General features: G+C 47.1%; 1 protein-coding gene across 1 annotated transcript; it reads left to right on the top strand.

The window, feature by feature from the left end:
* Positions 1-4,966: 4,966 nt before the first annotated feature.
* On the top strand, positions 4,967-11,251 carry ADCYAP1 (adenylate cyclase activating polypeptide 1). Its single transcript, XM_030292401.2, has 5 exons — positions 4,967-5,227; positions 5,544-5,654; positions 7,853-7,984; positions 8,460-8,558; positions 9,668-11,251. The coding sequence occupies exons 2-5, from the start codon at positions 5,545-5,547 to the stop codon at positions 9,855-9,857; spliced, it is 531 nt and encodes a 176-aa protein (XP_030148261.1). The 5' UTR covers positions 4,967-5,227; position 5,544; the 3' UTR covers positions 9,858-11,251.
* The last annotated feature ends 1,837 nt before the right edge of the window (positions 11,252-13,088 follow it).

A 13,088-nucleotide genomic window follows, 5' to 3' on the forward strand; every position in this document is an offset into this window, starting at 1 on the left:
TGTGAAGCACTAAATTCTGAAGGTCAGAGAATTGTGACACATTGTGGGTAAGCTCATCAGCGTCTTACTTCATAGTGAGTTCAGAAGGGCATGATGCAGGCAGTCCAGTAAGTGGTATTCATGATGCCCTGCTACAGAACATTTGGGTTTCCCTACAGGTGTAATCGTTATGAAGTGAGTCATTAGTCATCACATTTTCTGGAAGAGTCAGAAGAGAAAAAGTTTGGAGTGAATTGAATACAGTTTGTAATTTACTTTTGTCACTAATATGGGGGAAGGATGTTTGCATCAAGCTTGTTCACTGAAAAAGCTACTGTAGTCTGGTTCTTATGCTAAGTAGTGGCTAGAAATGAATACAATGAGAATATAAGACTTTTTCAATCTGATTTACTATTATTTATAGTAGGAATTTATGAAGATGCTTTATGCAAACATGTCCTTTTATGTGGTTAAAAAAAGTCAGTGAGGGTAGGGGATGGGGATGGTGGAGGTACAGGGCAATGGGGACGTCTACATAACCATGGAAGAAAAAGTGAACACACGGGATGTGTAGGATGGGTAGCTAGGCCAGAAGGAAAGTAGTAGAACTCTCCTTAGTAGGAAACTGATTCTTGTCTGTGCCAGGTATTTGCTAATGTTGTGAAGCCATCTGCAAATTCAAATTCTCAGGAAATATACAAGACATATTCTTCCTGTTTAAATATAAAAACTCAACTTTTCAAGGGCCTAAAACAATCTTTATTTATTTATTTTTAATATATGAAATTTATTGTCAAATTGGTTTCCATACAAACACCCAGTGCTCATCCCAAAAGATACCCTCTTCAATACCCATCACCTACCTCCCCTCCCTCCACCCCCCATCAACCCTCAGTTGTAAAACAATCTTTAAATCGAGTGTTGACTGAGGTTTCCAGGCTGGAAGCTTCAGCAAAGACTGATGTGTCCTGTGAACAGGAAAACAATTCAGGCAAGTATTAGTTTGACTTGTAGCTAGCATTCACCATTTCAGACCAAAAGTTATGTTTTCATGTCTTAAGGACAATAGGATAAAAAGCAGTTAATACATCAGGGTTGACATTCAAGGTCTTTGATCATTTTCAACAAATATTTCCAACAGCCTCTGCTGGGTAGGTTGAGGCATAGCCCCAGAGTGATGCCTTCTGTCCCTCTGGCTCTCAGAGGACATAGGTGAAACCTACCACTGGGAAGATTTCCGTGGTTCCACTAGCGTTTTTGAACTAGACATGATTCAGTCTAGTCCAGTCTATGCCAGTCTAAGCTTCCATAACCTGGGAAGAAACGTTGTTTGCCTGGGAATTCTTCTACTTTGTCCGGGACGAAAGTGTGTGGACAGGGTGGAGCTGTCCGAAAGAGTAAAATTCCTTTGTGTTACTGGTTAATTGGAAGTTCTAACTTTTGGGTCCCTTCTTTCATCCCCTCCCTCTTCTCCCCTGTCGTTTGCAATTATATATAGGAGATCTGAAGGGTTCTGTCTCGCTCTTAACCTCAGTTGCCTTAGGAGAATGTAAAATCTCTTTGGGAGAGAAAAGGTGAGAGCAGGATAAATTGGAAGGCTCCCCTCCCTTGGCCTGCCTTGCCCCAGTTCCCTCACTCTCCCTGCTCTTCCCCTTCTCCTCCCAGCAATGCTGGGTTAGTTGTGAGTCCATCCAATCTGCGGTGCAGGCCCCACGCCTCCTTTTAAGCCAGACTGATTGCCTGCATTTGCTAAGAACTAGTATGTACTAGCCGCAGTTTAATACGGCCTCCTCAGCAGGGCACCTCAGTGCTTGTTCGGTGGCTATGGGCCTGTCTAGCCCAGCAGTGCTACCTGATGCACTCCTCCTCCTTGCCGCTCCCCAGATACAAAGGCTCCGTGAAGCAGCATTAACACTCTGAGTTAGGATGCTCCTCGATGGTAACAGCAAATTACTACTCTCAGGGGGCACTTGGGGGCAGTTTTGGTCTTTGAGACATCAGTCACTCCGTATTTGTCTCCACCCAATAGAAAGCAGAAAGAGCCTGTGCGCAGGAGGATTTGGCAAGGTTGGGGTGCAACTGCAGGGCTGAGCAGTTTGAGAGCCCAATCCTCAGCTTCTAGTTACTCCCCTTCCTCAGCGTTCCCGGAATCCCTTGGTTCAAGGGCCCCGGGCCAAAACTTTCGAGAATAGGAAAGCTTCTTTGCTCAAAGGATGCCAAACTGGCTTAATCAGAGATGGACAGTGGCAGCAGAAAGATCCGTGGAACCATCCTGTCCCGGGCTTGATTTCCCCCAGGCATCTGTGGGTTGGGCTGGGCAGTTCTTTAGATTGTGATGAGCAACAGTTGGATTTTGGAAGCTTGATTTTCCTGAGGTCAGTGACCAAGAATCTTAAAATGAATTCTCTGCTTAATTTTTCACTTTCTTGAATGGGTTCAGGTCTCAAGGCCGTTAATTTGGAGTGCTGAGCCTGAGTTCCGTGCTGAGTTAGGTCCTGAGTGCCTAAGCTGAGCAGAGTGAAAGCGGCCAAGCCCTTGTAAGCCAGGGCACAGTTCGGATTCTTGCGGACCACAGAGTCAGTACTTCCATCACCCTCCCCACAAAGTTAATGGTGTTTTGTGGTTTTCCCTTTGATAGGCCATGAAGTCAACAATCTCCCCACATGGTGGCTCCCTTTACTAAGTTGAGTAGTGAATTTGTACAAGGATGTCTTGGAAATTTTCAAATATTTCTACAGATTGAACTCATTTCAGAATTCGTGTGGGAGGGAAGAGTAAGGATTTTAATCGGATTCACCTTTGACGCGAAGCAAGACGGAGGACAGGGAAGTCACAGTCGGTAATAGCTTTGGGCGCTTTGGTAAAAAAGACGTCTCTGCTTCATTATCTGGTTGTGTTCCCCGCGGACTCTTTGTGTGCGAATTTACTCCAGAGGCAGAGCTGAACATGGAACACATGCATGTAAACACTCCAGCATAAATAGGCGAACATATGCAGTGGAGACAAAGAGATACATCCCCACGTTCATAGCTTTTTTGCAGGCAGGCAATCTGGAACATCCCCAGAAATAAACTAAGAAGAAGCAGTAGCTTCTGGCTATTCATGGCCAAGAATAAGTAAAACTTAGTCTTCTTGAAGGAAATATAAATCTTAAATAAGTAGGAAAGGCTTCAAATGAGAAGTATTATAATTTTGTCTTTGAAAAGCATGCAGAGCTAATATAGCTTATTTTAATGTTAGCTCCAAATTATAATAGGAAATATTCCCCATAAATTGCCATTTCCTCTAAATTTTGTTTAAGATCCAATAATTAAAATGCACACTAATGGTTATTGATGAGTCTATTTCCTTTGAGCCATAAAAAGAAATAGACCTGATTTTCTCTTACTGGAGTAGAAATTTAGGAATCTTCCTAAATTGCTCAAGGGCTTGAAAGCCTCCATGTGGCTCTAGTCTTCCTTATTGCTTTCCTCTTTCCACGTCATTTTCAGCTAAAAAAAATTTAACGGTTCCCAGTGGAGGGATTCCCGTTAGAAACCCTCAGCTAGTGAACTTGTACTGGAATCCTCGTACTTTCCCAAGTCTGTCCGTATTTCTCCAAACAGAACTTAAGTTGTAAATAAGAGGAGAAAATATTTCTCACTCCCAAATTCTTAAAATTTCAATTTTTGTGGAAAATACAATTTCTCAATTCTAATCTTTAAAATAAGTAAGAGTCACAGAAAGTGTGAAGGTGTCCAAATAGGCCGTCTAGAGATCTAAAAGCCAGGACTAACAGGAAACAGAATGCTCTTTACTCAAATGTAGTCAGGGTCTGACTATTCTCAGCATTAAGAGCAATCATGGACACTGATGGAGGGGGGCATATCTGAACAGCGGGGAGACTTGGAAAATGAATTGCCACATTAATAATATCAGTGCCAAATCTTCAGATTTAGAGGCTCTGGTGAAAAATTAAACCAATGGCAATTTTCAACGTTTCAATGACCAGAGTTCAGCACTCAGAGCTTGGACAGCTCCGCAGGCCGCGCTCCGGACACCGCTTTGACTCTAATCAATTTACTCCAAGCCAGACTGTTAACGACAGCCAGACTCATTAGCGATTTACTGAAAATCCTCCAAGACTTCCCTTTAAAACAAAACGACTTCCACATTAATTGTCTATCTAAAAGAACATACGCAAGAAATTAGGAGATCTAAATTAAATTTATTAATAGGAGAGCTTGAGGGTGCTTAATTCTAGAGGCCAGAGCTCTGATTGCTGAGGTTTGATGAAAAGTAAAGAGAAATCATAGAGACATAATTAAAAACATGACTTTTACCACCCTCGAAATTGTATGAATTCTTTACCCATCCTTGAGAAATGGGCAAAATTGAAAACCATCAAAATAATTGCACTTCTTAAAATTGGATTGTATCAGTGAAAGGTGTTATGAGAAGTCGATGACTCCGGATCTTATCATCCAAGAGGACAGCACAAAATAGTTAATATGTTCCTTGAGGGACTAGGATGCTGACGTCTTTTTCTGATACCCGATCATTACGTGACTGGAAAAAAAAAAAAAAGGAAGTCATTCCATGAATAAAAATCGGAGCGCAACAGTGCAACAAAATATTCTGTACTTAAAGGCCATAGGCAGACAGATGTTGACAAGGAAGCCTCTTCTAAAACCACATTCAGATAGATTTCTGCTAACTGCACATATAAATAGGAGCAGAGGGCTGGTCACCTCAGTAACCACCGGCAGCAGCAGCAGAAGCCGCAGCTTCAGACGCAGCCAGAGGGACCTCAGAGTAGAGAAGGCGCTGCCGACTTGCACAACTGCCTGACCAGGCGGTTCCGACGGACGCCGGCTGACACGCGGCCCTCCCTCTTCCTTCCTCCCCTTCGATTTTCCCTCTTTTCCTTAATCACTTACTTCTTTCTCCTGGTGGACTTAGGCCACTTTGTCCCCCACCCCCCACTTAAGCTCCTCGCCTCCTCTTTCTCCCTTCTACATCTCTCTCCTCGCCCCCTTCTCTCCCTGTCACGCTTCCTCCTAGTTCCGTGCGTCTGCAAACTTTTGAACAGAATACTGGCCTCAGCAAACAAGTCCTCCAGCTCCTCCTGCTGCTGCTGCTCATTCCTGCGGCTCCTCAGACACTAACGCCAGACGGTGATGCCTCTTGGGTTGTGACTCCAGCGCAGAAACTTGGAGGAGCCCTTTGCCCGCCGTCCTACTTGGCAACAAAGCCTCTCCTAGCAGCGGTAAGAGTTGAATGGTGAGGGGAAAATATCTTCCCTAATCAAACGACTCCTTTGCTGATTCTTTGACCAGCATCAGGGTATGAGTTAGCTTTCCTTCGCACCAGGTCTGGCGAGTTATTGGGCCCCGGGTATATACATACATATTTTTTCTAACTATAGAGAGAGGGAAGTGGCAGGGCGCGCGCGGGCTGTCATTAAGCGGTATTCAACACTGGGAGCCGACCCCTCCCCCAGCTCGGGGAGTTTCTTGGGGCTGGAGGGCGAAAGACCAGGGGCTGTTTTGACAGCTGTGTGTCCTCTTTCCCCTCCTGCGCAGAATGACCATGTGTAGCGGAGCGAGGCTGGCCCTCCTGGTCTACGGGATAATAATGCACAGCAGCGTCTACTGCTCACCTGCCACCGCAGGACTCCGGTTCCCTGGAATCAGGTAGGTGCTTGCTGCGCGGGCTGAGCTGAGGCTTGGCTTCCCCCAACACTTCCTCGTGGTCTCCCTCCTGCAGTTCCGCGGTCCCAGCTACAATCATCTTCCCACCGGCTCCCAGTACGCCGCCGCCGTCAGCCCGGGTCGGACCGCAGGTCCCTGGCCGTGGCCCTGGCTCGGCGCGAGGGCCCGGCAGGCTCCAGTGCGGCTCCGCGCCCCTCCCCCAGACCGCCGCAGCCAAGGGGCCCGGGTTGAGCAAGGGAGCATCAGCCGGCTGGAGAAATCTCCCCTCCCCCAGCCCCGCCTGCGGGAGGGGGCAGGGCCGGGCCCCGAGCTTGACTTCTATTCCCTATTCTTAGCTTGAGTTAGGAGAAGTTCTGCTTTGGTGCCTGCAGCCAGGTTGGAGGGTAGAGCGTGAAGCTCCCGTGGACTTTGCTTTGTTACAGCGTGTTCTGGACTATCGGGGCGGGGTCTCCCTCTCTCTCCTCTGATATCCCTTTCACTTCAGTTCGAATTCTTTCCCCTGGAACAGCTTTCTCTTAAGTGATACGTTTTCCAGCTGCAATATGAGTCTCAGACTGTCTTGGGGAGGGAGAGTGTTGGCCGGGTATGGTTGAGGAAAAGCGATTTGAGAGAAGAAAGAACAAGAATGAGTCTGAAAGGAAGGGGGGAGAAACGGATGAAACGGATGCAAGGAAAGAGGAAGAGAAAGCCGGCAGGCAGGCAGGACCTGGACAACTTTGCCCGCCAGAGGCTAGAGTAACCGTGGCTTTCTTCTTAACCCCTGATTTCTAATCGGTTGACACTGATGAGTTCCTTACGCAGCCCCAAAGTCCCGGGGCGGTCAGCGGACCGTAGTAGCTCCCAGCGTCCTCGCCGCGCGGTGTACGCGGCTCCTTGCAGCCAGGAGCGCGCCTTCTGCCTGCAAAGCTGCTTCTCCGAGCCGCGCCCAAGAACGGTCGCCTTAGGGGCCACTGACCACTGATTTGGCCGGAGAAATGGGTTCTGGCTTCAATATAAGGATTCCAGCATTTGGGCACGGGATGGAAGTGGCCAGAAAGACCCAGGGACTCTGGGAAGCTGGGCCATATAGAGGAGGCACGTCGCCGAGGAAGGGCTGGGTGCGGGGCGGACGGAGACTTGTGCTTGCCTTGTCTTCACCAATCCGGGGACGGAGGAAAGGCGAGCAGATTAACGAAGTACGACTCTTAACCCTTCTAGAGAGCGCTACTTGCTCTGGCCGCGTTCCGGGTCTTTCCAGCGGCTCAAAGCGAGGGGGTTATATATTTTAGCCCACCTCTCCCCGTCCTACATGAAAGACAGAGGTAGTAGGGAAGGGCGACTTCAAGACCGCGGCACTCTAGTTGGCTCCTGGTCCCCTATTGACCCTTTCCCTTTCTGCCGCCTCAACATCGCCAACAGATTCGCGCGAACTATTTATTTAGCAGACTTAAAAGCCCCATTTCACTCCCAGCAATTTTCAAAGTCCCGTGTGCCTGGCACTTTCCCTGGGCGCGAGGCACCAGAACGCGTGGCCATGCCACACAGAATGAGCCGCCGCCAAACCGGCTAAGTTTAGGGGCATCTATTATTCATGTTCCTGCCAAATCCTCTCCCGCCCAAAATAGAAGCCGGAGGTTCTCCGTGACCTACATCTGCGCGGGTAAGGGCTCCCCTGGGCTCAGAGGCTAGGTGGGGGTGGCGGCGGAGTTGGCCGCCGCACACCCCACCCATCCACCCTCCCTCTGTATATCGCTCCGGGCCTCCCCAATCGGGTCTTCGCGTCGGCCAGCGTCTTGTCTCTGAGGACCTTCCTCGTCCCCGCCCGTGGCTGCTTGTTTGGGGTGGCTCAGGCGCCAGGTCCCCGTAGGGGGGCAGGTCCTTTTTGGTGGCCAGGTGTACGAGGTTGGCATAGACATCTCGACTTCCCAGGCCCTGCAGGGCGACTCTTCACCCACAAAGAGGAGGGGTCGGAGAGCCGCCTGGAGGGGTGAGGAATTTCTGTTGGGTGTACTTTCTAAAGCCTTACCTCAACCGCCCTCCTCTCCCCCTCCCGACCCTCCCCTGTCCCGGAAGAAGAGGCAATTATCCGTGGGGACCTTTAGGAAGAAGGAAAGTCAGTGCGAGCCCCTTTCTGTGGGTCGTTGCGGAGCCGGGGAGGGATCTGTACTGACCACTCCTTCTTTCCCCGGCTCTCCCGGCAGGCCGGAGGACGAAGCGTACGACGAGGACGGAAACCCGCAGCAGGACTTCTACGACTCAGACCCGCCGGGCGTGGGGAGCCCCGCCTCCGCGCTGCGCGACGCCTACGCGCTCTACTACCCCTCGGAGAAGAGGTACCACCCGCGCGGCCTCCGCGCGGGGCCCGGGACTGAGGTGGCGGGAGGGGCAGGGTGGTGGCCCACAGAATAGGATGTTCTTCATAAAAACCCCCAAGCCTCTCTTCTTCCTGGCTGGTACCCGCGAGAGCGACGGAAAGTTAGTAGCGGGCCGGTCTGTATGGACAAGAGAGACGGGTGGGACCAAAAGGTCTGTGGCCTAAGGAGTGGCCGTGAGTGCGCGCCCAGGCCAGACTCCCTGCCTGCCAGCCCCGGAGGGCAGGGCGAACTCCCGTTCTCCGCTGTCAGTCGCGGGAACTTCCCCAAAGAGTCATTTGCAAGTTCTGTGCCAGCGTCTTGTCTGTCATCAAGGGGGTTGTCGTCAGCCTCCCCGAGCGCCAGGGCGCGTGCGTGCCCAGCTGGGGGCCTGTGGGGCGGCCACTTGGGGGCACACGATGAGTGACCCTGGGCGCGTACTTTGCCTCCCCGTTAGAGATGTCGCCCAAGGGATCCTTAACAAGGCCTACCGCAAAGTACTGGACCAGCTGTCCGCCAGGAAATACCTGCAGACGCTCTTGGCCAAGGGCTTGGGGTAAGAGTTTGCGAAAGAGTTAAGCGGAGCAGAACGGCGCGCGCGCTCCGGGGTGGGTGTCCGTGCGAGCGCGCGCGGGGTGGGCGGTGCCGCTTCTGCGTCCTTGCGTGCACGTGGGCCCGAAGGTGCGTGTGCGCCGCTGAGTCTTCGGGACCAGTCTGCGGTCGCAGGGTAGGTTCAGATGTGGCACCTTAAGTTTGGTGAACAAATTCTGAGCGGCAGAGGCAAGGAGAGGGCGGAGAAACCGGGGAGTTTGATCCGTTTTGAATTTAAAAAACAAAGAAAAACTACCCCCTCCCTCCCGCAAGTCATTGAAAATCTTCAAGCTTCGCGGGATGATTTGCTATAATTTCCTCTAAGCATGACTTAAAAAAAAATCCTTTTAGTGTAAATTCAAATCGAAACCAACAAATCTTCGAATTTGGGCAGTTAGGGAAACAGTTCTTTTGCGCGTGCCAGACAAACCCAGAGCACAGAGCTTGCGTAGAGCATCTCTCAGCAGAAGGCAACATTTTAATAAAGCCCATGGGGAAACAGATTACATTTTTCGCAATGAATAATTCATGCGATGAAAAATATTGCCTACAGCCTGTCGACTTATATTATTATCATCACGTTTTTCGACTTAGCGTGCGGAAGGGGAGGCATGCTCCAGTCTGACTAGGAATTGAGGGATCGATGTAAAACTCCGAGGCAGCAGCCAACGTGGCACTTGGGGCTCTTTGGTTATTTTCTCTCTACGTGGGGGGTGAGAGGAACAGTTAGGACAATTTAGCGCAAAAGCACGGATGGTCAAATCTCTAAGGGCAGCGTTTGGAGACAGGTTAGGCGTGAATCGCGCGCGCGCCCTTGGCCTGGACCTCGTCCCGGGCCCCTTCTGTTAAGGACGTGATGCCAGCAAATCCTCGGTGGGGAGGGCAGAGTGAGGGGTTTCCATCACAGTCCTCCCTCCCCCGGCTGCTTACTGGCAGAGGAAGGCGGCGCCGTGGGCCCTGAGAGCCGTGCCTTCCCGGATGGCTCCCGCGTGGGGTGGGGCCCGCCTGCTCCCCACAGCTATTGAATCTTTGTCTCCTGCCCCGCCACCCTCTTCCCGACTCCTTTCCTTGCAGTGGGAACCTAGGCGGCGGCCCGGAGGACGACTCAGAGCCTCTCTCCAAGCGCCACTCAGACGGAATCTTCACCGACAGCTACAGCCGCTACCGGAAACAAATGGCTGTCAAGAAATACTTGGCGGCAGTCCTAGGGAAAAGGTATAAACAAAGGGTTAAAAACAAAGGACGCCGAATAGCTTATTTGTAGCGATGAGTTACCAGCTACCCTGTGTATACAATCCTGACACTATGAAAAGTCACTTTCCCAACTGACTGAACAGTCATCTCTCATGTGTTCTATCCAAACATGTATTTATGTATGAAGTAAAGCCATTAAATGAATATTTTGATAATAATATTGTTTTTCTTTTTACAAAGCACTAGAGAATGCACAGATATACTTTGTGGACCAATTATTGATATATATATATATTACAAATATATATATTAAGAATATATATAGGTATAATAGACAGCAGTTCATACAAAGTGTGCACAAGGATTGAAAATTCGCCTGAGCTGTTTATGTTTTTATATAAAATAAATAGAAAAATAGACAATCATTGTTTTGAATATTACTCCTATTTTTATAAAATGGAATTAAAAGGATAGTATTTTTATCCATGACAGGCCTGAAGATATTAATACTGACCATTTGCTACTGTACATAATGATGCCCTGCTCCAGGGAGATTTGGAGGTAATGATTTGGGAGAATTGCTGAAGGGTGTTCTTTCCTAGTGAGTCTCTGGGCCAGGCTGCTTCAGTCCCAGAGGAACTCAACTAGGCACTGTCCCCCTTTGTCCCCCTCACTGGGTGGCAATTCCAATACTTCTGCTTTCTTTGGTTCTACTTTTATGTGTATTTGTCTCTCTTTAGACTCTCAGCCCAGAAGGAAATTCTCCTGATAAAAAACAACAGCTCGATCCAAATTGTGCTTCTCCCCAGAATTCACACCACCCCCTAGGGAAAGTGTTGGGGGGTTGTACAGAGAAGGGAGACTTGGGTCTTGAAGCTCCCGTGAAGCTCCCTTTTCTGTATTTCCAGGAAACCCAATATCCCAAGGTTAGGGCAATTGGAACAAAGGGAAGGAAATGTAGGTATGTTGGAAGAGGCAGAGCATAAGGCAGTCGAGGAGGAGGACCCTGGAGAGGGACTGGTTTGGAGCTGCCCTGCGTCTGGGACGCGGAGGGTAAGCCCAGCCCCACTGTAGGTCCTCTGCCTGACTGACTTTGGGCGCTGGATATTGGAAATGGATGCAAAGTACAATGTGTTTTTCTCCAGTGCTGTCAATGCTTCTCATCTTGTGAAATGACCAGGATACTCCCCTTTGAATACGGCTCTGTAGGAGCCATCCTTTTCTTTGGCGGTTTTCTGAAGACTCTTCTTTCCCACCCTTCTGCACTGTTGAAGTACCGTTTACCATTTTTCATTCATTTCTCTTAAACTTGTGAATGCTTCTTTTTTTGTTGTTTGATGTGAGTACTTAATTGTAAAGTTTAGGAACCCCTGTGTAGTTACCAGTAAGTAATTATGCACTAAATATGAACGAACCTTTTGTTTCTTGTTTATTGAGTTTGTAGGTAAAATGTATTTTTCTACATTATGGCTTATTGCTTAGTAAAATTTATTTCATAAAACCAACCTTTGTCATATTAGAATGTGTAGTGTTCACATGTTGCTCAGTTTTACTAACTGATAAATCATTTAAACCTCATCTTCATATGTATGAGTACTATCTTATATTTGTGGTCAAGAGTGAAGTAAGCAAGCTCCAACAGACCCTAAGAACCTCCCCCTTTGTATCCTTTCCTGGCTACTGAAAGCATGTCTGTCTGTTTCCTATCATTTCCTTGAACATGTGAGTAATCTCTATAAACAAAAGAACCTTCACCCAGCAGCCAGATCAAGCTACAGCAGGCAAACAAGCCAAACTCCCAAAATTCAGGCACAAATTCTTTTGGAAAATAAAAAAAGAGAACAAGAAAAGATTAAACATTAGCTTGTAAAGTTTAAAGGACCTTTCCTTTTCCTTTATGGATTTGATTCAATATGAAGTCATAAATCAAAGAAAACAGAATTGGATTTGCATTCCCAGGCGGGATGGATGCTGCCAGGAGATCACATTGCAAGCAGTGAAAGCACAGAGGCATTCGATCTATGCCTGAGTCCTATGTACGGGATCAATCTTTCTTTAATTCTGCAGTCTCCTCAGGCAATGTGACACGGGATGCAGTTTGCAGCTTTAGTGCCTTTCTTCGCCTTTTAAATCGCCACGAATCACAGATGGCTATTTAGTGGCCCTACAATGCTGCAACACATCGGCTTGCATTTTAGTCTTAATTATTTGTTTCTTGGATAATGGGCAGAGTTTTCTGTATTTGTGTCAGCTGTTAGTGGTGAAATAGGGCTCTAGTTAACCTTTTATTTATGAAGTCTAATTTAGTGTTCCCGTGGCTAGTTGCAAGCATTTACAGTGATCACCCAGTTTAATCTTTTGTATACTTTTTAGAAATGCCAAGAGCCTTACTAACCTGGAGCAGATTTATGATATAGTGATAATTTAGGTAGATGTTAGTCTTGAAGCTCTTATTTTGTGTGCAACTGATTATAAAAACATCTTAACCAAGTATTATTACACACATGATATCTATAACTAGGACTTTGATAACTGTTATATAAAGTGTGTAAAATTTGTATGAATAAATTTTTGTAAACAATGCAACCTCGTCTAATGTTTGGAGAGAAAAAGACATTCAGGAAATAACTAAGATCTCTTAAAGTATTATATTTTCTTTAGCAACCATAAGATCTTTCATGTTTGGAATATATAAGCATCCATGTATTTTCATAAATTGTACTTTAATATCTGCTTCATGTGTTAACTGAATTCAGCTAAAAATTTAGAGTAGCTACTCAGATGGAGATGCCTAAGAAGATATTAAGTTCATAAATAGGCACAGATGTTGGTACCCTTATAGGATGCACAATTTAGGTTAATTTCCATCCCCTATTGTATATATGCATTGCTCAGTATTCAGAAAGTTACTACCCACTGGTGGGAGATAGTACTTGGGTATTAGTTATGCTTCTAAAATAGCAGTCTAACATATTCTTTTATAAGTAACTCTGCAGACTAAATTGGTCTTGATAAAATTCTGTATAAAAATGACTTCATCAGTTTTGGAGGTTTTAAAATATGTTTAGAGATCTACAAACAACTATCTCTGATTAAATTGCTTTGGGTGGAAGCAAAGAGAACATGAGCAAGCAAAGAGTTGATTAAATACCTTTAAAAGACAATGTATTTTATCTTTAAAGAAAAAGCTAGGAGAAAATGTGAACAGTCATTTGGGCATTCTTTTGTTTTATTAATTGATATTAACAAACTTTATAGCAAAGCCTTTTTGTGAAATTCCCATGAATTTCTCAATTGTGTT

Source organism: Lynx canadensis, chromosome D3 (assembly GCF_007474595.2).
Source record: "Lynx canadensis isolate LIC74 chromosome D3, mLynCan4.pri.v2, whole genome shotgun sequence".
Classification (NCBI taxonomy): Eukaryota; Metazoa; Chordata; class Mammalia; order Carnivora; family Felidae; genus Lynx; species Lynx canadensis.